The sequence below is a fragment of the Oryctolagus cuniculus genome, chromosome 5 (assembly GCF_051225735.1).
Source record: "Oryctolagus cuniculus isolate XC-2025 breed Fujian yellow rabbit chromosome 5, ASM5122573v1, whole genome shotgun sequence".
Lineage (NCBI taxonomy): Eukaryota > Metazoa > Chordata > Mammalia > Lagomorpha > Leporidae > Oryctolagus > Oryctolagus cuniculus.
This window is the reverse complement of record NC_142871.1, coordinates 117,590,021-117,614,669: the sequence shown is the minus strand read 5'-3', so window position 1 is coordinate 117,614,669 and position 24,649 is coordinate 117,590,021. Positions and strand designations below refer to the sequence as shown.

Below are 24,649 nucleotides of genomic sequence, written 5' to 3'. Positions count from 1 at the left end.
ACAGTTTGACTGACAAATGCCAGCATTACTGAGACAACTCCAAGGAGATCACAGCAGGCTGCTGCCACCTTGTGGTCTATTGGCGTCAAGTAGCAAGTCCTGCAGGGCAGAGCTTGAAAACTAAGAATGTATACAAAGGAAGCACACAGTAGTACCAAGGCTATATGTACAAAACGGCCAAGTTTATTCAATGGAATGGATATTTAAATTAAAAAATGACTGAGACCACTGCATAGAGAGCTTTCTTGATCTGCACGACCTGCCTCAGAGCTTCTTTCCACCAGCACAGAATAATCCAAAGACTATTCTAGACCATAGTGCTCTGGAGAAGAGAAAAAAAAAAAAAAAAAAAAAAAACTAACACACACAGAAAGGATGTACAGAAATCATCTGTGCCTAGAAGTCCTCAGAAATCATCTGCTATCTACAGAATATCATGGCTGGGAAGTGGGGCATATGACCTAGAGCTTTTGCAATGAAGCCACAACAGTCTTAATCTTCCCCACGTTCTTCTCTTTTCTTAGCCCTTGGTGGCTAATTACTCATTCTAAAGCTTCCATGGATTCCTGATTTGACTTCGTCACCAGTGTACCTCAGCTTCTCTTCTACTAAACACTGTTATTTGGGGAACGAATGCATTGACTGAGTGTATGGCAGGAGGGAGGAGGAGTAAGAAAAACAGGAAAAATTTTTTTCAGCACAGTCCCAAGTTCAGAGACGAAGCCTCTTCAGATAAGGAAGATGATGCCCTCGGACACCATGACCTGGTTGTCATCCTGCATCCTACTCAGGGCAGCCTGGATCTCTGCAGAAGAGAAGGGCTCTTCTTTGTCCTTGTTGATGGATTCTGTGAGTCGATTCATGCCCACAGACTGTGCATGAGCTTCCCGGAACACATCCAAGAGAGCCACCTTGAATGCCTTCAACCTGCCCAAGACAAGAAAAAGAGTGAAGGAGGAGTAAAAACACCTTTAATGTTCTCAGGCCAGATCTATACTGGGAAAATCTAAGTTGTTAACACAGTAGAGGTGTTTCCCAATACACATACATACATACATACATACACACACACACACCCCTGGCTTAGATGGCTGGTCCACACACACACACACAACCCTGCCTCAGATGGCTGCTCCACACACACACACACACACACACTCTGCCTCAGATGGCTGCTCCACAACTGAGTACTCTCCCTTCAAGGCTAAACTGGAGGTGGGTATTTAGCTAGCAGTTAAAGATACCCACATTCCTTATCAGAGTACTTGGATTCAATACCCAGCTCTGGCTCCTAACTTAGCTTCTTTGCAATGCTGACTTTAGGAGGCAGCAAAGTTCAAGTGACTGGGTCTCTACCACTCATGAAAAACCTGAACTGAGCTCCTGGAGTCCTGCTTCAGCTTGGCTCACCTCTAGCCATTGCAGACATTTGAAGTGTGAACCAGAGAATGGGAACTCTGTCACTTTCTCTCTGCCTGTCAAATTGAAAATTATTTTCTAAATTTAAAGCTGAACTATTGTAGAATAAAGCTTCTCGTATGGTGGGATATAACAGTATTTTAAAATTAGAGGTCATGGCGCAGGTATTTGGCACAGTGGCTAAGATGCCACTTTGGGTGCCTGCATTTCATATTGAAGTGCCTGAGTTGAGTCCCAGTTCCACCTCTGATTCCAGTTTCCTACTAATGTGCACACTGGGAGGCAAGTGACAGCTCAAATACTTGTGTCCCTGCCACACAACCTGGACACCCAGATGGAGTTCTGGGTTCCTGGCTTCTGTCTGGCCCAGTTTCAGCTATTATGGACATCTAGAGAGCGAACCAGCAGATAAAAAGGTTTCTCTTTCTCTATTCTTCTCATTCTTTTTCCCATCACTTTGTCCTTCAAATAGGCAAACATTAAAATAAACAAAAATAGAGGCCTCCACTGTTGTTGGAAATTGGTGTTCTCATAAACATAAAATGGAAACTGACGTAGCATCTTTGGGGGAACGATCTAGTGAAGCACATAATCTTTGATACAAGGAATTCATTTCTAGGAACTCACAGCTCTACACAATAATAAGTCTAAGAATGCCTTAATCTAAACAGCAACTGTATGGAAGAATCTAAATGTCCATATTAGGGAATCTGTTAAATAAACTTTTACCCATCTATACTGTGGAAAGCGTGCAATCATTAAAACAAGAGTGAAATCCATATGAGCTGACTGAGAAAGATAAAGTTCAATGGCTATCTCTGGGGGATGGGTGGGTAGGTGGAGTTACAACATTTTCACCAAGTTCAGTGTTGTTTTTCAAATTTTCTTCAGTTGCAGGTGTGAAGATATAAAAAGAGAAAAGTAAACCTTAGTTATGGAGTTTCTCTGATGTCCAGGAAACACAAAATGTACAGGAAAACATATTTTCCAAAACCCTACTGCTAAAAATTCACTTCAAAACAAATGGCTATGGGCACTGATTTGAGACCCAGCTGTTCCACTTCTGACCCAGCTCTCTGCTAATGGCCTGGGAAAGCAGTAGAAGATAGTCCAAGTACTTGGGCCCATGTACCCGTGTGGGAGACCTGGAGGAAGCTCCTAGCTCTGGGCTTCAGATCAGCACAGCTTTGAACGTTGCGGCCCTCTGGGGAGTGAACCAGTGGATGGAAAACCTCTCTCTCTCTGCCTCTATGTAACTCTGCCTTTCAAATAAAATAAAGAAACCTTTAAAAGTAAATAAATAAATGGCCACAATTTAGTCAGAAAGACAGGTGTATCCTACTGAGAAAGCAGGTGAAAAATATTGTCCTTGCTCTAAGCCTCTTCTGACCCTGCAAGGACATAATAATTCAAATTCTCATAGAAAATAAAGCAAACAGCAAAATGTAAACTAAACTACTGGAGATTCTGGACAAAGGGCATACACAGGAGTTCCTTATTCTTAAAATTTTCCTGTAAATTTGAATTTATAATCAGAATATAAATGCTTTAAAACCCTTAAATCTCTAGCTATGAACCCTGGTGAGGGCCAGCCTGTTTCACATCTCTCTAGGAACAGTCCCTGCCTCAGGGAATTCACCAAGCAACTTCCCTACTCACCTGGACTCACTCAACTCCACCTTCTGGGATTCCTTGGTCTCCTGAGAGTCTGCTGTCTTCGGTGTGTGTACTTCAGATGATTGACGGTTGCAGAGGTGGGCAAGACAGCAAGGTGAAGTCATTCCCATGCACTTGACAAGTTACCCTTTCCACTCCCCACCCCTCACGGAGCCTGCAGAACATTCCTATTTCCCAGGGTTCTTATAGGGCCAGGTAGAACAACTAAAATGCAGAATCCCTACTGCATGATAAAGATACTGAATTAGGAGACTGTGAACACACATTATGTGTAAAGCTTGTGCCAGGCTTGGCAAAAGAACATAGTTCAAACAGGAAGCAAACAGCTGAGCCAAGCTTATTTTCCAAAGTTCCCCCTGGGGCCAGCGCTGTGGCTCACTTGGTTAATCCTCCGCCTGAGGCGCCGGCATTCCATATGGGCGCCGGGTTCTAGTCCCGGTTGCCCCTCTTCCAGTCCAGCTCTTTGCTGTGGCCCAGGAGGGCAGTGGAGGATGGCCCAAGTGCTTGGGCCCTGCATCCACATGGAAGACCAGGAGGAAGCACCTGGCTCCTGGCTTTGGATCGGCGCAGTGCTGGCCGTTGTGGCCATTTGGGGGGTGAACCAACAGAAGGAAGACCTTTCTCTCTCTCTCTCTCTCTCACTGTCTGTCAAAGAAATAAAAAAAAAGTTCTCCTGAGGTTTTCTCAGTATAAAACTTCACGGACACAGGGCCCCAAACGAGGAGCCAAACAGAAACCAAGAAAGTACAGTGCATAGGGCAGAAAGTTCAGTAAAGAACCACCACTCTGATCAGGACAGGGTGCTCAGTCACCTTGAGGCATTTCCTCCTCTGTGTCACTGAAGTCATAGGGGTCGTATGATTCACCATCCTTGGCATCCACCTGGCGAGTCTTCCTCCTAAAATAACCAGAGCAGGTGAGAAAGACAAAGGCTTTGGAGCCCCATCCTGTGCCAATAAGCACGGAGAAAAGGAAGTATAGCCACCTATCACTGAGATGAAGCAGCAGGCTCAGGCCTGTACGACTGCTACATTTACCAAAGAACAAATCTGCAGCCTGGAGCACAAGCAGGCCCTGCTGCACAATGCTCTTTTTCCATATCACCCACTCATATAAATTCAACCACAGGCATAGGAGGAAACAATGACCTCAAGATTATTAAGTATATATTCAAAATCCTCGGTGAGTGGGTGACTGTTCCTGCTATTTAGCAGGTCCTTAGCAGGAAGGGGATCAAAAATACCTCACAAAACACACAACAGAGGGACTCACTCCCTCTCCTTTCCCAGGCTGGTTATCCTGATCTTCAAGCCCTGCAGGTCAAGTATTCTTTCTCTATGTAAGCAGGGCTGAACCACCCTCCACACCCCAGCCCCAGCCCCACTCAATGTTGTTCTGTACCACCTCACCTCTTCCTTTTCTGTTCTTGTTCCTCCTGGCTTTTCTCCCCTTCTTCTTCTGACTCCGACTCATCCTCACTCCGCTTCTTACGCTTCTTCTCCTTCTCCAGAACCTATGACCAAGGCAAGCATGGGTGGGCTGAAGGGGTCACTGACGCTATGAAGCTGAAGAACTCTGAAGAGTCCCTTCTGAGCATCAGCAGAAAGGATTCCCAGGTTTCTAATGACTTACACAGCCTCTCTTGTCCCCAAGTCCCAGGACCAGAGACAGAGGGAGAGGTCATTACTTATTTTTAAAATGCTGGGATATCTTTCACATAGTAGATGCTCAATCAAGAAATAAAAGGGGGTGGGGGACTGTCCAGCCCATAATGGTTAAGTAGGAAACAATTCATTTCTTTACAAATCAGGTATTAAATTGAAATTTAAGACATCCCCAAACCTGGCTAAGAGAAAAATCCAAGAAAAGCATATCAAACCATAACTAAATCCTTCAGGGCTACATCACTAGATACAGGAAGGGAAGGGGCAGGGAGGTGCAAAGAGGCAAGGCTTAAAGGCTTGATATCTAGAACCACAAGGATACAATTTCAACACAGAAATAGGGAACCAGGATGAGAGGCAAGTTTGAGAGTTTCATTCTTGACCCGAGGTGCCAATGGGACATCTGAAGAGACTGCCAAGAAGCAAGGTACAGAGGGGTCGAGAGGTATCAGAGGTTTACCCTGATAACCTTAGGAAATACCTACTTCCTTAAGACAAAGGAAGCAGGCAGAAGCAGTGGCCTGAACACATAGCAGCTCCGTTAAACCATAATCTCCAGAAGCCCTGGCACTGTTACTTTAAAGCCTTCCATCTGAGTCTCAGGAGCAGCCAGGCTTGTGCACCACTGTTCCACAGGGAGGAGTAAGGCAGACAAATGCTGCTTTCAGCTCAAGAGCCAGCGCAGGTGTCAGCCGTGCAGGGTTGTTGAGTCCACGCGCCTGTGATTTACTCACAAGTCTTCCCATGCCCAAACATCGGAATCCTCACCTTTTTGAAGTAAGCATACTGGACCAACTCCACAGCTTCCTCTGCATCCTGAAGGTCCACAGTCTTGCTCATGCGGGCCTTTGCATGGGCAGTGGCCAATCGAATCAGGGTTTCCAGTGTTCGGGCTGTAACTGGCGATGTCTACAGTAGAAAGCAAGATAGGATCATTTATCCAGCTTTGGTTAGCCATCATTCCTACTGTACAAAAAGTGAAACAGAGATACCACCAGGAGTGGGTGTTTGGCTTAGCAGTTAAGAGGCCCATGTCAGGGCAGGCCGGTGGCATAACAGGATGGGCCTCTGCCTGCAGCTCCGGCATCCCGGTTTGTGTCCCTGCTGTTCCTCTTCCAATCCTCTCTCTGCTTATGGCCTAGGAAGGCAGTGGAGGATGGCCTAAGTTCTTGGGCCCCTGCACCTACATGGGAGGCCCAGCTTTAGCTACTGCGGTCTTTTGGGAATTGAATCAGCAGACGGAAGACCTTTCTGTCTCTCCCTCCTTCTGTGTGTAACTCGGCCTCAAATAAATAAATAAATAAAATCTTACACACACACACACACACACACACACACACACACACAAAGAGGCCTATCTCTGAGTGCTTGACTAGATTTGATTCCCAGCTCTACTGCCTGATTCCAGCTTCCCACTAACGCAGACCATAGGAGGCAGCAGTAATGATGTATGTAGTTGGGTTCCTGCTTCCCCATGTGGGAAACCTGGAGTCAGTTTCTGGGACTCCTCCAACTATCCTTGCCATTGTGGGCATCTGGGACTGAACCAGTGGATGGTAGCTCTGTTTGTCCCTCAAATAAATATTTTAGAAAATATCAGAAAGCTCCAGGAAACCCAAAAAATTCAGAGCTCTACATTCTCTATAGATACAAAATAACACTCAGATATCAAAATGTCAAGTGTTGAGGGAGAGAAAATAGGAAAGAAGAAATTTAGACATCTTAACAGCTGGAAAGATAAAAGGCCAGAAAGAGTACAAATGTGAAAAATAATCATTTAATGCAGGCATACAATGTAGCCAGAAGTCTGCTGTTCTATTCATTCTGTCATTTAACCTTCTGAATAATCTGTAAAAGTTCTACAGGTGAAGGAAACGGGACTCAAAGGGCTGCTCAAGATTACAAGGGAAGGGCATAGAAGAGGTAATCTGAGAACAAATCTTTCAGTAGCTCAAGTCCAGAGAAGAACAGACAGAGGGCTAGTTCTTTGGCACCTTCCCACTGCCCCTCATATGATCCTTTACTGATCTGCTCTGGTCACATTTACTTGCATGTTTTCTAAGTTTCCATTTATATCCACTCCTTCACATTTAAAGAGATCTAGTCACCAAATCTTTTAATCCCTTAGAAAGTTACAAGAATTTGGAGATTATACCCTCCAGTACAAGGTCCATTCTAGAGAATACAAATTGAGGGATCTACCAACCCCAGCAAGATGATTAAAATGCCATATTTTGTTGAATTCTAGGTTCACTGAGAGGATCTCTGACACACAGCAATAGGTTCACATGTAGAGAGGAACAGCTGAAAGAGAGCTAAGAAGACAAGTGACATACAATCTTCAGAAAACAAAACTAAGATCAAAGAAAGGGTAGATGTGGGGAAACAGGTTTAAACTGAATAAATGGGATACTCTAAGATTTCAGTGCAGTGATGTTCTGAAAGTGCTTTCACCAAGGCGTGTAAAGAAGTCCAAGCTGGGCTCCCAGGAGATAGCATGGGGCTAGAGTACAAGATCTGGGGTCATATCTAAGTTCCCAGAGTTCATGTCAGTGTCACATAAGCAGGGTTTTGAACTTGAGAGTCTTCCTGCTGTGATAATCTGCATGAACACCACTAACCTCAAAAGATTTAAATTTAAGGGCAGCGGTGTTAGGTTACTAGAGATCACTTTGGACAACAAGCATGCTTGCTCAACTCCTATTTGTCAAAGTCCAGCTTGAGCTTTACACTCTGCAAATCCTTCCTTCACATGCACACTCCCTCAGGGAAGTCTAAAGGAAAATATAGTTCTTTCTTTTTCTGTATTCTGTCTTTCACACTTGTTCCTTTGTACATGCCACCATGAGATAGTCATTTATAAATATGTATATGTGTTTTTCGTGATTACTTTTCAAAAAACAGTCATTCAATTGAAAAGCACAATGACAGAGAGAGGAAGAGACAGAGACACACAGAGCAAGGGATCATCCATCTGCTGTTTCCCACCCCAAATGCTTCCAAAAGCCAGGGTTGAGTCAGGCTGAAGCCAGGAGCCAGAAACTCCACAGAGGTCTCACAGGCTGGATGGCAGGAACCCAGGTACTTGGGTCATCATTCACTGCCTCCCAGGTGCATTAGCCAGAAGCTAGATCAGAAGCATAGAGTAGCCAGGACTTAAACCAGCCACTCCTAAATGGGGTCCTTATTCTATTTCACCTTGGAAAAGGAAATGACTAGAATTGTTCAACAGGATACCTTTTGGACAAGGAAGGAATTAAAACTAAAATGCTTTCAAAGATCCCAGGCAGCAGGGACTCCTGCCCTAGCTACAGAAGACCAAGGGACTCGCCGGTTCCATCCCCACTGGGGCACTCACCCTGGCAGTGTCTGAGCTCATGCTGTCCTGGCTGCGCAGACGCGAGTACTCCTCTGCAATGTAGGCAGCCGACTCCTGCGTCAGGACAGGCTTAATGATCTTGGCCACATGGATGTACTTCCTCATGAATGCTGCACTCACCATCTTCTCCCTGGAACCCCACACAGTGAATTCCACTTCCCTTCCACACCTTACTACCTGTCTGGCAGACTGCCTTCTGTCTCCTCAGAGAAGGCAAGGTCAAATGGTAGAGCAGAGATGGAGCCTAGAACCCATTATTATAACACCCATTTATTAGAAACATATAGTAGGTCCTTTCACTCAAGTCTATTCAACAATTTTTAGGTTTACCTGTGAGTTAATAGGAAGTTAAGTATTTTTTCCTCTATTTTATAGGATAAACTGTAACTCAGATGCTAAAGTAGACTCAAATTCAGTTTTGACTCCAAATTTGATATTCTTAAGCCAACAGTTTTGAATATCTTGCTTTGATTCTTATTGTACCATAGACAAAAACGGAAGCACGGGATCCCACATTTCATTCTCTGACCACTGAAAAATAAGACTACAAGTCTATTTGCAAAATGTCTAATGTTTGCTATGTACTGACCCTTTACCATAAATTCACCACAAATGGCTCCAAGACATGTGCAACTTTCCATGTACAAGGAAGACATATTCCTACCATTAATTGGGCATGTTGTCAAATGTATTTTAGGAAAAGATCTGAACCTGGGCTGAACCACCCAAGCATTTACAAGACAACTGGCCAAGATAAAGACTGTATCTGTGGACCCAGACAAGAAGAAAATCAGCCCCCATGACTGTGACTGCAAGCATGACCTTGGCCTAGCCTCTTAATGCCCTTACTAAGCTCAGCTGCACATGTGTTCTAACACAACATAAGGCAAATCTCACACTCCTTCGTGGGAGAGGCATGAAGGATACTCACTTTTTCTTCTTGGTCCCATGGAGGAGGTTGTCATGCTTCTCATAAATCTGAGTGTCCTGCTGGTCATCCTGGTTGAAGTCTGGATCATCTGTGGCCAGGATATCCACAGCACTACCCAAGGGCATAGCTGGTACGCCGCAGTTGGGAGAAAAGAGAGTAAGAGTTTAACTCAGGGGAAACTGCTCCTTCTATAGCCTAGACTAAGAGTCACAAAGCCAAGGACTCAGCTACATGGAACCCACAAATAAGGAGAATGCCATTGCCTGGGGCACACAACATGCTCAGAGGAACTCCCAGACCTAGAAAAGGACCAAAGGCACAACTCAGGATAACTTCCAGTGAGCAAACAGGGAGGTGGCTGGGTAGGTGAGGGCATCTTTAACATCACCCCAGACACTGAAACACCCACCACCACCTGGGCTGACGCAGAGATAATAATGCCTATTTGTGATTCCTTTCATCAGTCACTCTAACTCCTCTCATGGCCTCACCATCGCCATCCTGCTCTCCAGGGGCTCTGTAACGGTGCATCCGAAGGACATGATCTGAGATCTCCCGATCCTGCTCAGGATCCATCTGATCCAGCATGATGAAGAGCAAGTCAAATCGGGACAGCAGTGAGTCCTGTAGCCCAATGTTTTCCATTGGGGTCTTATATTGATCATACTGGGAAATACAAGAAAAAGTGATGTGGAGACAATATTAGCAGGAAGAAAACACAAAACCAGATTAATTATGGAAGCAGGAATAGAAGGCCAAGTCTTGAAGGAACACATAGGTAAGAAGCTATGAAAAAGTGAAGCATTTTAAAACTAAATTTGGGTCAAATAGCATTGCAAGTTAAACCACCACCTGGGATACCCACATTCCATATCAGAGTGCCTGGAAGTCAATCCTGCCTCCTCTTCCAACCCAGCCTTCTGCTAATGTGCACTCTAGAAGGCAGCAGATGATGGCCTGAGTACTTACGGTCCTACCAGCCACATGAAAGATGAAGATGGAGTTCCTGGCTCCTGGCTTCAGCCTGACACAGCACTGACAATTGTGAATATTTGAGGAGTGAATGGATGGAAATTTCTCTTGCTCTATCACCTTGCCCTTCAAATAAATAAACTTTGAAAAAAGACAAAAACAGTGAAAGAGAAAGGTCTTCCTTCCTTTGGTTCACCCCTCAAATGGCCGCCACAGCTGGAGCTACGCCAATCCGAAGCCAGGAGCCAGGTGCTTCTTCTTGGTCTCCCATGAAGTGCAGGTGCCCATGCACTTGGGCCATCCTCCACTGCCTTCCCGGGCCACAGCAGAGGGCTGGACTGGAAGAGGAGCAACCCGGACTAGAACCCGGCACCCATATGGGATGCCGGTGCTGCAGGCGGAGGATGAACCTAGTGAGCCATGGCACCAGCCCCCAAAAAGATAATTTTTAACAAGGAGATATATTTTCTGGCACATGCTTAAATTTTTTCTGAAACACTCCACACCTGTACTAATTACCTCTTAGGAAAGAGGTAGCAGACGGAAGGATTTCAATATTCATATTATATCTACTTAGAAATTCGCCTGCTATGAGCATGTAGTACTTTTGTTTTAATGACTACTCAGGTTATCTGAATTGTGAGACTGCAAATCAGTTTTGTTTTCTTCTTTGTACTTTCTTAAAATTATTTTTTAAAGATTTATATATTTTACTTGAACGTCACAGTTACACAGAGAGAAGGAGAGGAAGAGAGAGAGACAGACAGATAGAGGTCATCCATCCACTGGTTCACTCCCCAAATGGCTGCAACAGGCGGAGCTGTGCCAATTCAAAGCCAGGAGCCAGGAGCTTCTTCTGGGTCTCCCACATGGGTGCGGGGACCCAAAGACTTGGGCCATCTTCTACTGCTTTCCCAGGCCATAGTAGAGAGCTGGATCAGAAGTGGAGCAGCTGGCGCCCATATGGGATGTCAGCACTGCAGGTGGCAGCTTTACCCACTAAGCCACAGCGCCAGCCTCAAAATTATTTTTTAAAAAATAAAGAACTTTCCAGGAGATTCTGCTGCATATGAATAGGTTTAAAAAACCACTGCTTGGGGACCGACACTGGGGCATAATAGGTTAAGATGCCTGCAATGCCAGCATCCCAGGCGGGCACCAGTTCGAATTCCCACTGTTCCACTTTTGATCCAGCCCCCTATCAATATTTCTGGAAAATAACAGTGAAAAACGGCTCAAGTCCTTATGCCCCTGCACCTACAGGTTAAGACCTGGATAAAGCTATTGGCTTCAACCTGGCCCAGCCCTCACTCTTGCAGCCGTTGGGAAGTGAACCAGCAGATGGAAGATTTCTCTCTCCCCTCTCTCTCTGTAACTCTGTCTTTCAAATAAATAAGCTTTAAAAAAACAAAAACAAAAAAAAAAAAAAATCACTGCTCTAAACCAAGGACAGTGACAAGATAAGAAGCCTACTTTAGTCTTCTTATTCCCTTAGGGTGGCCACCTAGAATGAACTCCCCCAGCCCGGTTCCTCAGCCAAGTCTCCTGAGGCAAGGAATATGGTTCAGGGGCCGAGTCCACTCACCCTGCCATAGACAGGGTTGGCAGCTGCCAAGACACTGCAGCGAGCATTCAGCCGAGCGTGGATGCCAGCCTTGGCGATGGTCACCCGGCCCTGCTCCATCACTTCATGGATGGCTGTGCGATCCATGTCAGACATCTTGTCAAATTCATCGATACAGACCACACCTCGATCAGCCAGGACCATGGCCCCCGCTTCCAGACGACGCTCTCCTGGAAATAAGGAAGAAGATCTGGTGCTGTGGTCCCAGAGGGGTGAAGGGGAGAGGTGTCAGTCCCCTTCCAAGGTACTTCTCACTGCAGCATGAGAACATGGTACACAGGTGCCAGTCAGAGCAGATGCTGCTTGGGTACCTTTGTAACTCCAAGCTGAACAATGTCTCTGTCCCATTTGGACCCTGAAGCAGCCTCTGCTATACTTCCTCTGTAGAGTCTCCCTCTTCATCTCATCCTCAAGTGATAGCTCAACTATGCCACTGCTCTCCTTTCACTGGTGTGCAACCTCTTCTCTAGTTCACAAAACCGTAAAATCTCCATTTTTATTCCAATTTGCCAAACTGTCTCAAATACCTTAGAAACATTCTTGTCCCTAGAAGGTCACACTCAAGTTCCCTACAATCTGATCCCAATGAACCTCTCAACTTTGTCTTCCCAGTGCAAGCCAGTGCCTATAGCAAGCTCAAAAATCTCTGCTTATCTCACTGCAGGGCCTTTACCAAGGACCCTTATAACCTTACCTGTTTCCTGGTCTGTGGTGACAGCAGCTGTCAGACCCACTCCTGAGGATCCCCGGCCAGTGGTGGGGATAGCCCGGGGAGCAGTGCAAAGGACATACCGCAAAAGCTGAGACTTGGCAACCGATGGGTCTCCTGTGGGAGGGGCAAGTGGTTACTCTAGGAAACTCCCCAAGCAAGGGCCATGTTTCTAGTATAGTTCTTGGCACAACACAGATAGTGAATCATTGTCAGTGATGGTTGTCAATTTGCTTTCCTACACTTTTCTCCTTACCATCCATTTAAGAATATGTTTTAGATACCATAAATTAGCAATTTCAGGAAGATTTTTAAAAGATTCAATTTAGTCCTTTAATGGGACTGTAACATGCAGTACACAATACATAACCTTACATACTGCAAGTCCCCACAGACACAACCCACAACAGTATAAAGCAAAGCCACATCACCATACCTATTAAGAGAATATTGATGTCCCCACGGATGTGGCTGCCATTTTCTAGGTCTCGTTCCACTCCTCCCAAGAGCAGGCAGAGGATTGCCTTCTTGACATAGTCATGCCCGTGGATACTTGGGGCCAGTGATCTGGCCAGCTGGTCAAACATATCCTGGAGCAGCAATAACCAATGCATAAGAAGCTTACTGAGATACATGGGATTTTTCAGGATTTGGCTTTACATTTTTAGCCCACAGGAAGGAAACATCTGAAGAAATACACAAATATAAATGCTGTTCCTAATTACAAAAGCTTCTGCTCCAAGACAAATCACATTACCAGACCACTGTCAGAGCAGCCTAGTTTCCAAAACTTGTTCAGAGATTTTATCTTTTAGGAAAAACAAAATTATCCCCAGGTTCAAATCATTTTAGGTTTAACAAGAATATGTATTGTGCTTGAGCAGTGACATTTATCACAAATTCGATTTGTTCAAATCTAAATGTGGGCATTGTCTTTTAAAAGAAAAAAAGGAAGATCAAGTTAGAGAACTTAAAAAAGTATATATATGTATAAATGTATGCACAAATATATGTACACACATACATAATCAATTTAAATAATGATGTATCACTAATGTCTTCAATAATAAACAGACTCACTGGTATGCTGATATTCTAACTCCCATCCTAATATTTGTATCAGGTTCACTTAGCAGCACAGAAGGCAGCATAGAATGGAAAAAGAACAAACAACAAAACAGCCTTTCACTTGCTAAGTGGGATAAAATTGGAAGCAGCCAGTACCAGAGAAAAATATCCTGACCTTCCTCCTGATACAACTCAAAGACAGCAAAGCTCCCAAATACAACTCTTACAAAACATTTCCACCTCAAATGCCTAAAGGATGTCCAGACCTTGGAACGAGTTTTACTGAACTTCTTGATCTTGGCTATATCTTCAGCAGAGAATGAAGGTTGAACATCCTTGCTCATCTGCTTCACATTACAGGCTATCAGGACGGTCCTGAGACAAAGAGGGGGAGAAGAAAGAGTTTACTTTATTCAATTACTACCCCCAAAAGCTAGTATCTCCAGCAGCAGTAGGCCTTTTCAGGCTACTGAACTAGACCAACAGTTGGTGGGTGAGGAAGATACTGATGCTCTGGAACTTAGTTATCTCCTGCTGACCCAGCGCTGCAGACACAAGTCTATGTGGGAAGGAGGTGCAAATAAGTGAGAAATTCCCAAGTGGGCCAAGAGAATATAACTGTGTCAGCAGTAACTCCCACTTTTGGCGTAAGAAGTGGGAAATGGGTACTGGAGGTATCCTACTTCCCAGGCAAAGAGTGCTTCGATGATCACATCCAACTGGCTGGAATATGGCCAACTGGAGAAAGAATTCTACCAGGAATGGAAGCTGCCCATAGCATTCTACACACTTCAGATCAGACCCCTTACCTGAAGGTCCCTGAGGTATAGCCTCCCTTCTTTCCAGGAAGGCAACGGTAAGTCCCAACCACCTGGATTCGGTCTCCAGGCTTCACTTTGTCCACCAAGTCATCATCCAGAATAACATCCACAGAGCGGGGAAGCTGACCAGCAGGGGCCTTCTCCGGCATCTCCTGGATGGTGATGGTCTGATGGTCTTTATAAACAGAAAGGCCATATTCTGTCTCAAGGGGATTGTTTTCCTCATCCTGGAAAAAAGCACACAGAAGAGGTATCTGAGTTCTTCCTTAAAAAATCACACTCATTAGTCACAGGAAACAAAGTATTTGGAAATGACTCCATGAGATTTTAGCATCCTGAAATTAAAAAAAAAAAAAAAGCCAGTATCTTCTCCAGCTTTTCCTATCTCTGACCTAACAACCATCTAATGGAAGGGGCCACCCACAGTCTGAAGAGACAATGGCTACATTAAAATTCTAGGGCTGGTGTTGTGGATTAGCCAGTAAAAGCACCGCCTGCAACACCAGCACACTATTTGGGTGCTGTTTGGAGTCCCGGCTGCTGCACTTCAGACCCTGCTCCGTCAATGGCCTGAGAAAGGCATCAGGGAATAGCCCAAGTGCTTGGGCCCCTGCCAACCATGTGGGAGACCCAAATGAAACTCCTGGCTTCAAACTGGCTCAGTCCTAGCCATTGCAACCAGTGGATGAAAGACCGCTATCTCTATCCACCCCCCACTTCGTAACTCTTTGAAATAAATAAACAAATCTAAAAAAAAAAATTTCTTACCTCCCCCAATATTGAGTATACGTTTACACCATGAGGCAGGTTTTCCCAAGTACTACTCAACAGAAACATTAACCCAAGCCATAGAATACAGTGCTCATGGCAGCACTACTCTTGATAGACAAAAGCTATATGCTTAAGTGAGCTTTTCTCTATGTATATCCAACTGCAATAAAACCATTCTGAAGTTTTATGTCAGTATTTGAATTTCCCAAAAACAGGACACATACCACTACTGAGTGCTTACTATGTGCCAGGCACTAATTGTGCTTACTATGTGCCAGGCACTAATTGTGCTATTATTTCTTAAACTCTTTCATGCAATTGTAACAACTTTATAAAGCAGCTATTTTTCAAACTTTATATATAAGGAAGCTGAGATTGGAAGAGGTTAAACAAGTTCTCTAAGGTCACAGAGTCAAGACTTGACACAGTTGTTTAACTCTGAAAACCATGCTCTTAAGTACTACATCAGAATACTACAACAGAGTAACCTCCAAGAGATCTGGTCCAACGTACTTCAGTTCTCAGGCAGAGGTTTGACCACAGAAATCAACAGAAGAGTGCCCTTGAGAACACAGAAAAAAAAGGGAATCTAAACAGTAGAAATCCTGAAGAAGAGAACAGGGCACCTCAGAAAATACAACTGGCATGAACTAAAGAAATATGGGGGAGTCGGCACTGTGGTATAGCAAGTAAAGCTGCCGCCTGCAGTGCCTGCATCCCATGTGGGTGCCAGTTCAAGTCCTGGCTGCTCCATTTCCGACCCAGCTCTCTGCTATGGCCTGGGAAAGCAGTAGAAGATGGCCCAAGTCCTTGGGTCCCTGCACCCATGTAGGAAGACCCAGAGGAAGCTCCTGGCTCCTGGCTTCAGAAAGGCACAGCTCTGGTCGTTGCAGCCATTTGGGGAGTGAACCAGCAGATGGAAAACCTCTCTCTGTCTTTCCTTTTCTCGCTGTGTAACTCTGACTTTCAAATAAATAAAATAAATCTTTAAAAAATAAAGAAAAGAAATATGGGTTCTATGGAGAGGGGCATTGTGGAGCAGAGGATTAAGCTACCACCCCCTCTCAGAGTGCTTGTTAGTCCCAGCTAGACTCCCAGCCTGGCTACTCCACACTTCCAATCCAGTTTCCTGCTAATACACCTGGAAGGCAGATGATGGCCCAGGTACTTGGGTTCCTACCACCCACATGGGAGACCTGACTAGTGATTCTGACACCTGGTTTTAGCCCAGGTTGTTGTGGTCACTTGTGGAATAATGCAGAGCATGGAAGATTCCTTCCTCTCACTCCATCATTCTTCAAATAAATAAATGTCTTAAAATAAGGGGTCTAGTAGTTAGAGACATCACTAATGGGGACCACAAGCAAATCTTGTAGCATCTTTGAAATTCAGCATTTCATCTGAAGGTAGACTGATTTTTTTTTAATAGAAAGCTTTTGTTTAATAAATATAAATTTCCTAAGTACAACTTTTGGATTATAGCAGTTCTCCCCATACCCGCCCTTTCACCCCTACTTCCTCTCCCAACTCATTCTTCATTAAGATTCATTTTTAATTATTTTTATATACAGAAGATCAACTCTATACTAAGTAAAGATTTCAAATTTGGATCCACACACACACACGGTATAAAGTACCATTTGAAGACTAGTTGTACCGTTAATTCTCATAGTACAACACATTAAGGACAGAGATCCTATATGGGGAGCAAGTGCACAGTAAGTCCTGTTGTTGATTTAACAATTGGCACTTCTATTTATGACGTCAGTGATCACCCAAGGCTCTTGTCATGAGCTGGCAAGGCTATGGAAGCCTCTTGAGTCCATAAACTCCGACATTTCTTAGACAAGGCCATAATCAAAGTGGAGGTTCTCTCCTCCCTTCAGAGAAAGGTACCTCCTTCTTTGATGTCCTGTTCTTTCCACTGGGATCTCACTCACAGAGTTCTTTCCTGTAGGTAATTTTTTGCTACAGTGGTAGACTGATTCTAAAATATGTTTAGCTATAATTCTAAGATGCTCATTCTGTTTCAGTTTATGTTAGATTTCTCTACCAGTTGATAAGATTGAAGACCGGAAAAGGTATTGTTGATATCTGTGTTCTCCAAATTGCCTAACAATGCTTAGTATAGAGTAGCTTTCAATTAAAATTTGATTGGGGGTAAAACCTTTGATGGAATGAGTTCAGACAACAAGCAATCAATATTAATGATCATTGTCTCACTTAGTAAAAAGGCCTTGTATTGCCCTCAACTTAGATCAATCTGATTGCTCTAACAGCCCTTTCCCTTAACAGCCTTCTCTGAAACCCACAGTGAAATAGTTGCAACACTTACATTCACTATAGCCTAAGCACTTTTCCTTTCATCTTACATTTAAAAGAAAATTACAAAATTATATTGATTATTTTTGTAAAAATACAGATTAGATGACTTTTTTCCTTCTTTTAATTCTTCCATAATATTTCAATTTCCTAAAGTGAGTATTTATTCTTTAAAAAAAAAAAAAAAAAAAAACTATGGTGCCCAGCAATGTGGCACAGCTGGTTAAGCCACAGCCTGCAACGCTGGCCATCCCATGTGAGCACTGGTTAAGTCTCAGCTGCTCCACTTCCAATCCAGCTCCCCGCTAATGTGCCCAAGAAAGCAGTGGAAGATGGCCCAAATCCTTGGGCCCCTGCACCCACCTGGGAGACCTGGATAGAGTTCCAGGCTCCTGGCTTCAGCCCGGCTTAGCCTCAGCCATTGAGGCCATCTGGGGAGTGAACCAGCGCATGGAAGAGGTCTCTCTCTCTCTGTAACTCTGCCTTTCAAATAAATAAATAAATCTCAAGGGTGGATGGGGAGTAATGGTGCCCTTTCCATAGGAAACCCTGGTCCACAAAGCATCTTCCCAGTAGATGAATCCTTATTTTTCACTCTACCTATTTCCAGAATAAAAACCTCAGGTATTATACAATTATTTACCTTAAAATAGAGTATCCTTGACTCAAACCCCAACGAGGCCCAATCAATTCAACCCACTCACCTTGGTGGGATAGACAGAGCTGGATGGAAAGGCCACCAGGGTGGTAAGATCAGAGTAACGTCGCTCTATGGTCTTCTTGGTAGCAGGACAGTAATGGACACTGCGGACAACTTTGGGGCGAACTAGAGAGCCTAAGAATAGGAAACATGCGTACAAAGTCATCCAATTAGACAGTAACAGAGGTGAGACCTGAACTCACACAAGCCTATGACAACTCGAAATACTGTGTTCTTTCAACTAAACTAATTTAATACTAATTATCCTTATCTATTTTTATGTTTACATCCAGAACATCACCATATCCACACGAAATTTTAAATTCCATTGATCTCAACTAGAAAACAGTAGGGATTCAAGGGTTGGAATAAGCAGATTGTCAAGAGCCAAGACTCCTACAACTCTCAGTAAAATTCTTCACTTTGCTACAGCAAGTGGTCATTCAAGGTCCCCTAGTCACTGTTCAAACTCTGAGTTCCTGCTAGTTTTACCACATAATTTCAATGCTCCACCTCTCTGGAGCCACAAGCTACCCAGATCTATTTTGCTTCTTCTACTTTCCCATCCTCTTGAAGTTCAACCCTCCGTTTCTTTAGTGCCCCTCTCTAACACACTTACATTTAGTGACAATGCCTTCCACACAGACTACACAGCTGAGGAAGCAGGAGGTCAGAGTTCGGGGGGAGACATGCTTGGAGCCAAAGCTGCCCTCCAAACCTATGTAGAACTCTTCGTACTGCTTGGCATAGGTAGCATCAATAGAGGCCACAAAATCCTTTAAGGCCCGCTGGAAGGCAAGCAGCTCCTCAAAGGCATTGTTCAGGAGGCTGCATGTAGACAAAAGAAACAATAATTAGGCAGAAGTGAACAATTCAAACTTACTCTCAAAACAGAAGTAGACACCATGAAGGATCCAGGAGAGAAAAAATACAGTTCCCACTCTTCTCCTGCCACCCTATGCTGACTCAGTAAAATGAATCAGAACTGAGGACCAATGTGAATTCTACTCAGCAGAGATATAAAAACAATATTCAATAAAACACTGGAAAGAGGGCATCTAAGAGGAAAATGCCCACTATCTACTTTTGGTGGTGGTGGGAGGGAGGAACAAATTTAGGTGCATTTGAGGCACTGAGGGCTTCTAGGTCACCGCTGCTTCATCCAGACCCTCTCCTGGGAAACCTGCTCCAATTCAGGCAAAAGGGGAGGGAAGCCAGGAAATCCCTTTGGATTTCCTGAATTCCTCAGAGCCAGGAAATCCCCTTGGAAACCCTTGCCACTCACCGGTTAGCCCTCTTCTCATTTTTCCTGCGCAGGTCATTCACGTTGACTATCAGTCGGTACTGGTTGTCACTGATGAGCTCCCGAACTTTGCTCTGATAAATTCCCTGGTCTTCCTGTAAAACAGACACCCAATTCACACAGTAGCCACAGATTCAAAAATAAAACAGAAGCAGCTTTCACAACAAGATAATACATCTATCTCTGTGGCAGAGTTGAACTGCAAGCATCCGCTAGCCTCCGTAACTGGCACTTCTTGGGAGAAGATTGTAATCACGCTTCCCAAGCCGTGCTGGTAGTCCCATCATCAACAGCCTGTCAGTTGTCAACTCAACCTCTACTCTGGAAGTACAATGAGCTTTTAAGTTCTAAAAGGACATGTAAAAACCTTGTTAAAATGTAAAGGGAAAAAGCTAATGCTTAGAGATGTATATGCTAATTTGCTTAACAGTAGAAAACAATTTCTCTATGAATATTGAAACACGCTGGACACTTTAATATAGCCAATAATAAATGTGAATGAAACAGACTAAAGTTTACATTAAGATGGATCTTTACTTAAACTTATATACGGAATTAAAGTATTTTACTCTCGGATCATCAGCATACTGAAGGATTCTCATAACCGGGACCTAAAGGAGTCAGCTCTACGTTTCTATCCTGAACCTTCCAGGAAGCTTATCCTGTGGCTTTAGATCTTGGGTTGCACATAACCCCCCTTCACCTGCATACAAAACACTTCTTATCTGCACCTCACTTAGTATTGAAAAAAAAAATGCAGCCACATCAGCAAGTCTATTCCTCCCTGTAGGAAATCTGTCCCTAATATCTGAGCACCCGAAAAACGCGGCCGGCGACTGCCGCCCTACTGCAGTCCCTCCCCCACGGTGCCCACAGACGCAGAGCGAGCCGGGCGTGCAGCCGCGGGTGGGATTTGCCATTTTGCCGGCGCAAGAGGGAAGCCTCTCGCCTTTCGAGCGCACTGGCGGTCACATGGAAGAAACTTGCGGGATCACTCTAAAAAGTTCACCTATGCAGCACAAACCAGGGACTCACTCCACCGCGGGGGCAGTGACCAGAGCCGGATGCTGGCGTTGTCCGCGGATTTAAGGGGCCTCCGGCCCTGACCCGCTCCCCGCGAGGGCCTTCCAGCATCAGGGCCCGCGCGCCGGCGGCCCTCTCACCTCGTCATCCAGGAAGTCCAGGTAATCCCGCTGGGCCTCCCGCAGTTCCACATCGTCCAGCACTACAGTGCCCGCCATGCCCGCTGCCTCCTCCAAAGCCGCGCCGAAAGGTCCTTAGCTGACTCCACCCCGGCGCGAAAACTTCCTCACTTTTCCCGCCACCAAAGTGTACCTCGAGGAAGAGGCGGGGACTCAGAGGGTAGATGTACGTTCTGATTGGCTGAGTCCTCTGACGCTAGAAAAGCGAGTGTCCAATTGAGAGCGTCTTCTTCTTAGGGTTTTCCTCCGGGAGCCTCGCAGTGGCGGGAAATGTGCCTTCCGGGGTCCTCTGTTTCTTTCCTCGCCGCTCCGCCCCTGCAGGCGGGGAAGCTGACCAATGGGAATGAGAGAAGTCTCGCGAAGCCCAGACATTGGGCAGCCGGAAAGGGAGACGCGGAAGAAGCCGGGAAGCGTTGCGTTCTGGGAGTTGTAGTCCTTTCCCGGTTCCGGATGTTTCACCGCGTTTTTTCAAGCTGTGGTCCCTGACCTACTACCGTGACCAAACAAGGGCTGGCGGGTTAGTCCTTCCTTGAAAGTAGACTGAACATTATAGGAGGGTTTATAACGCAGGAAGATGAAAACAATAAAGACCAGTCGTCTTTAAAATACACTTGAATCAGAACTGCCCTCAAGTGGCTTCTAGAGAGGAGAAATTGGATTTTGAGACTCTAGGAATGGAGTATAGAATCATGGCATGTGCAGGGAGAAGTTACAGTTAGGACCCTTTTGCTATCTGAATACCTTTGCCTGAAGTACCTCGTAAAAATAGGTCGCGGAGGAGGATGAAGTGAAAGAAAAATTTTCGGTATGTACCCTGCCCACTTATAGATGGCTTTGTGTGTTATACAAAATTCTGGATGTAAGTTACTACACTGTCTTACTTGCAAACAAGTAAATTAAAGGTTTCCTTGATTTATGAAAAGATCACAGGATACTCTTCAGTAACCTAGTGTGCAGAGAGATAAACACAAGGTGGGGGTATTTAATGCCATCTTTGATTGAATATGAATCAGTAATTAAAATATAGCAAATATGAAATTAAAATATAAGTTGTACAAGGTGTTCTTGTTTTAGTCCTTCGTGGTTGATTTTCTAATTATATTTTTAGTCTTTTTTGTTGTATAACTTACATGTAGTAAATGTAATTCACAAATCTTAAACATACAGATCAATGAATAATTTTATTTATTTGAAAAGCAGAGAAAAAGAGAGGGAGAGAAAGAGAAATCTCCAATCTGCTGGCTCAACCTGGAAGAACCCACAATGGCCAAGGATGGACCAGACCAAACCAGAAGCCCAGAACTCGATCCTGGTCTCCTTCCAAGGTGACAGGGACCCAACTGCTTGCTCCATCACCCACTGCCTCCCAAAGTGCACATTAACAGGAAGCTGGAATCAGAAGCGGAGCCAAGACTTGAACCCAGGTACTCCAAAATGGGCTGCAAGCATCCCAAGCAGTATCTTAACCGCTTCAGCAAATACCCATCCCAGCTTTTACCTTTGTAGACACCACTCTGGATAATGAAAAATGTGTCAATTGCCCCAGCATATGTTTTTAATTTTTACTTCACAGGAAGTTAAAGTATCAAATTAACTAACACAGAACAATCAGTAACTCTATTCATATATCACAAATTTTTGCCAACTATTAGCTTATGTTTGAAAGCATCCAGGATCCAAAGTGTGCTGATAAATATTCCAAATATAACCTACCAAAACAAATATGTATACCATCTATTTGTATGTGTATTTTTTTAGTTATCATTATTCATTTTATAATTACTAAATGTTTTACGCAGTCCTGTTAGGCAGATAAATTGATCATTAAGCAAAGAAAATAAGGCTGTCATTTGATTACTTGCTTTTGTATGGGTTAATAAGCAAAAAAGAAGTTCCAGAATGAGAATCCTAATTGCAATTGTGTAGTAAGGGATAATTACTTTTTAAAAATTTTTACTTATTTATCTATTTTTATTTAGTTGAGAGAGAGTGATCTCCCACTGCTTGTTCACTCCCCCTGGCCAGCAACAGCCAGGATTGGGCCAGGCTGAAGCCAGGAGCCAGAAATGCAATCCAGGTCTCCCACATTGAGTATCAGAACCCAAGTGCTTGCGCCATCACCTGCTGCCTCCCAGAGTACACATAAGCAGAAAACTGAAATTGGGAAGTTGGCATTGTGACGTGTCCCGTGAAGCCACTGCCCACAATGCCAGTATCCATATGGGTCCCATTTCCAGTCCTGGCTGCTCTGCTTCTCATCTACCTCCCTGCTAATGTGCCTGGGGAAGCAGCAAAGGATGGCCCATGTACTTGGGCCCTTGCACCCACTTGGGAGATCTGGATGAAGCTCCTGGCTCCTGGCTTCAGCCTAGCCCAACTTGGCCATTGTGGCCATTCGGGGAGTGAACCAACAGATAGAAGATGGCTGTCTTTCCCATTCTGTCTCTGTAACTCTCCCTTTCAAATAAGTAAGATAAATATTATTTTAAAAAAGAAAAACTGGAATTAGAAGCAGAGCCAGAATTCAAACCCAGGCACTATGATACAGAATACAGGCATCCCAAGTGGTGTCTTAAACCATTGTACCCAATACCCACCCAGAGATAATTACTTAGTAACTCAAGAATGTCTTTATCACTTATTCATAGCTCTTATTTTTGAATATACTAAATGTAATACTGATAGTATTCTCTTCTCTGGAAACAACTTGAAATTAAAAAAAAAAACAGGAAGTTTAATTTAAACTAGCAAAGAAATTAAGTCATTTCTAGTGGGAAGTCCAAGTACTGTGAGTCTATAAACTGCATCTTTGAGCTTAACACATTTTTTTTTTTTTCTGGGCTTCAGTTTCCACATATGTAAGATGAGAAACTGAGTTAGAAAGTCTCTAATATCTATCCCTCTCTTGCATTCCATGAACCTGTGGTACATTTGGAAACTATATAACTGTTTATATATTCTAAACTATATATTCTGTAGTGAGTTAATCATGCAGTGCTCCTTGATGGAGATTTGATTTGCCCTAATGTGGTAATTTTCAGCTGTGAAGGACAAAGGGCTATTGAGTTGATATTCCTGTCTTTTTCCATGAGATCAGGGCGTCTCTAAGCGGAGAAAGCATGTTTTCTTTGTTATCCCCCACTCCTCCAAACAACCCAGAGAGAACAATCAAGTTGTTGCTTAAAAAAAGCTTGGTGATTTGCACATGTATCATACAGACTCATGTGAGCTTAGCCACTGACCCTCTTCGACTTCTGATTCAAAATTTCTTGGCACACATAACCTGGTGAAGCAGTGCATTTGTGTTTCCATATTTGCTCAATTCCTGCTTTCCTCCTTATGCACTTCCTTTTCACCTGAATCCTTGAAGGACCCAAACCAGTCTCCAAGGCTAAATAAACACTAGAGGGCTCTCTAGAGAGCAGATTATGCAGGACAACCATGGAGAACAAAGATTGCCAAGTATATGTAACACTTGCATTTTTCTGTGTCCTTAGGGACCAGAAAATACCCAGAGACACAATTCAAATTTATAAAAATTATTATTAATACTCTATAAATGATACATATCTTTGTTCAAACATTATATTTTGTAAAAGATTTCAAAGAGTGCCCTGTGATTAATAACTTCTTTTAGGCATCATGAAGGTATCACAATGCATTATGAGTCCTTTGACACTTACCCAAAGTCCACAGAATCTTAGAGGTAAGAAAATCTACACCTCAGGGCAGATATTTGAGCTGCTTCTTAGAATACCTGCATCGGTTCATTGGTTTGAACAAAGATATAGTATGTTAAGATCCAAAGGCAGAATCTGACCTTTAAGCATCAGTAAAATTTACTTAAATATTAAGTGAACAGATATTTTGTTTTTAAATGAATTAAAAATGAGTTAGAGGCCTGGTATAAAATATTGTGTGCATTAAAAAATAGTAGGTGTAAGTTTGGACTGTAGCAATGCAGGAGGGCTAAAGAAATGAGTTAGTATAATCAGCCCTACATAATCCTGGATTCCATATCCATAGATTCAACCAACCTTGAATCAGAAATATTCAGGAAAAAAACTTGCATCTGCACTGAATGTAC

At 43.9% G+C, this 24,649-nt stretch overlaps 1 protein-coding gene and 1 long non-coding RNA gene across 6 annotated transcripts in view; one reads left to right on the top strand and one right to left on the bottom strand.

The window, feature by feature from the left end:
- Positions 1-161: 161 nt before the first annotated feature.
- Positions 162-20,898, bottom strand: MCM3 (minichromosome maintenance complex component 3). 2 transcript variants are annotated; one of them, XM_002714500.6, is made up of 17 exons: positions 20,524-20,898; positions 19,343-19,455; positions 18,677-18,885; positions 18,062-18,192; positions 14,253-14,491; positions 13,710-13,818; positions 12,812-12,965; positions 12,361-12,492; positions 11,628-11,836; positions 9,562-9,736; positions 9,071-9,197; positions 8,119-8,269; positions 5,529-5,669; positions 4,506-4,609; positions 3,909-3,994; positions 3,079-3,148; positions 162-927 (listed from the first exon to the last, which is right to left on the bottom strand). In XM_002714500.6, exons 1-17 carry the CDS (start codon positions 20,599-20,601, stop codon positions 729-731), a joined length of 2,427 nt encoding a protein of 808 aa, XP_002714546.1. In that variant the 5' UTR covers positions 20,602-20,898; the 3' UTR covers positions 162-728. The 2 variants fall into 2 exon arrangements, with proteins under 2 accessions (XP_002714546.1, XP_008261264.1); XM_008263042.4 differs by lacking the exon at positions 19,343-19,455 and having other exon boundaries at positions 20,524-20,709.
- Positions 20,899-20,986: 88 nt separating this feature from the next.
- Positions 20,987-24,649, top strand: part of LOC149126626 (uncharacterized) — a 46,130-nt gene continuing 42,467 nt past the window's right edge. For 2 of the 4 annotated variants that reach the window (XR_016234001.1, XR_016234000.1), the window contains exons 1-2: positions 21,011-21,367; positions 21,763-21,986. This is a non-coding gene — a long non-coding RNA (uncharacterized LOC149126626). Of the gene's footprint in view, positions 21,368-21,759; positions 21,987-24,649 lie in introns of all 4 variants that reach the window. The other 2 variants (XR_016233999.1, XR_016233998.1) reach the window with 2 other exon arrangements.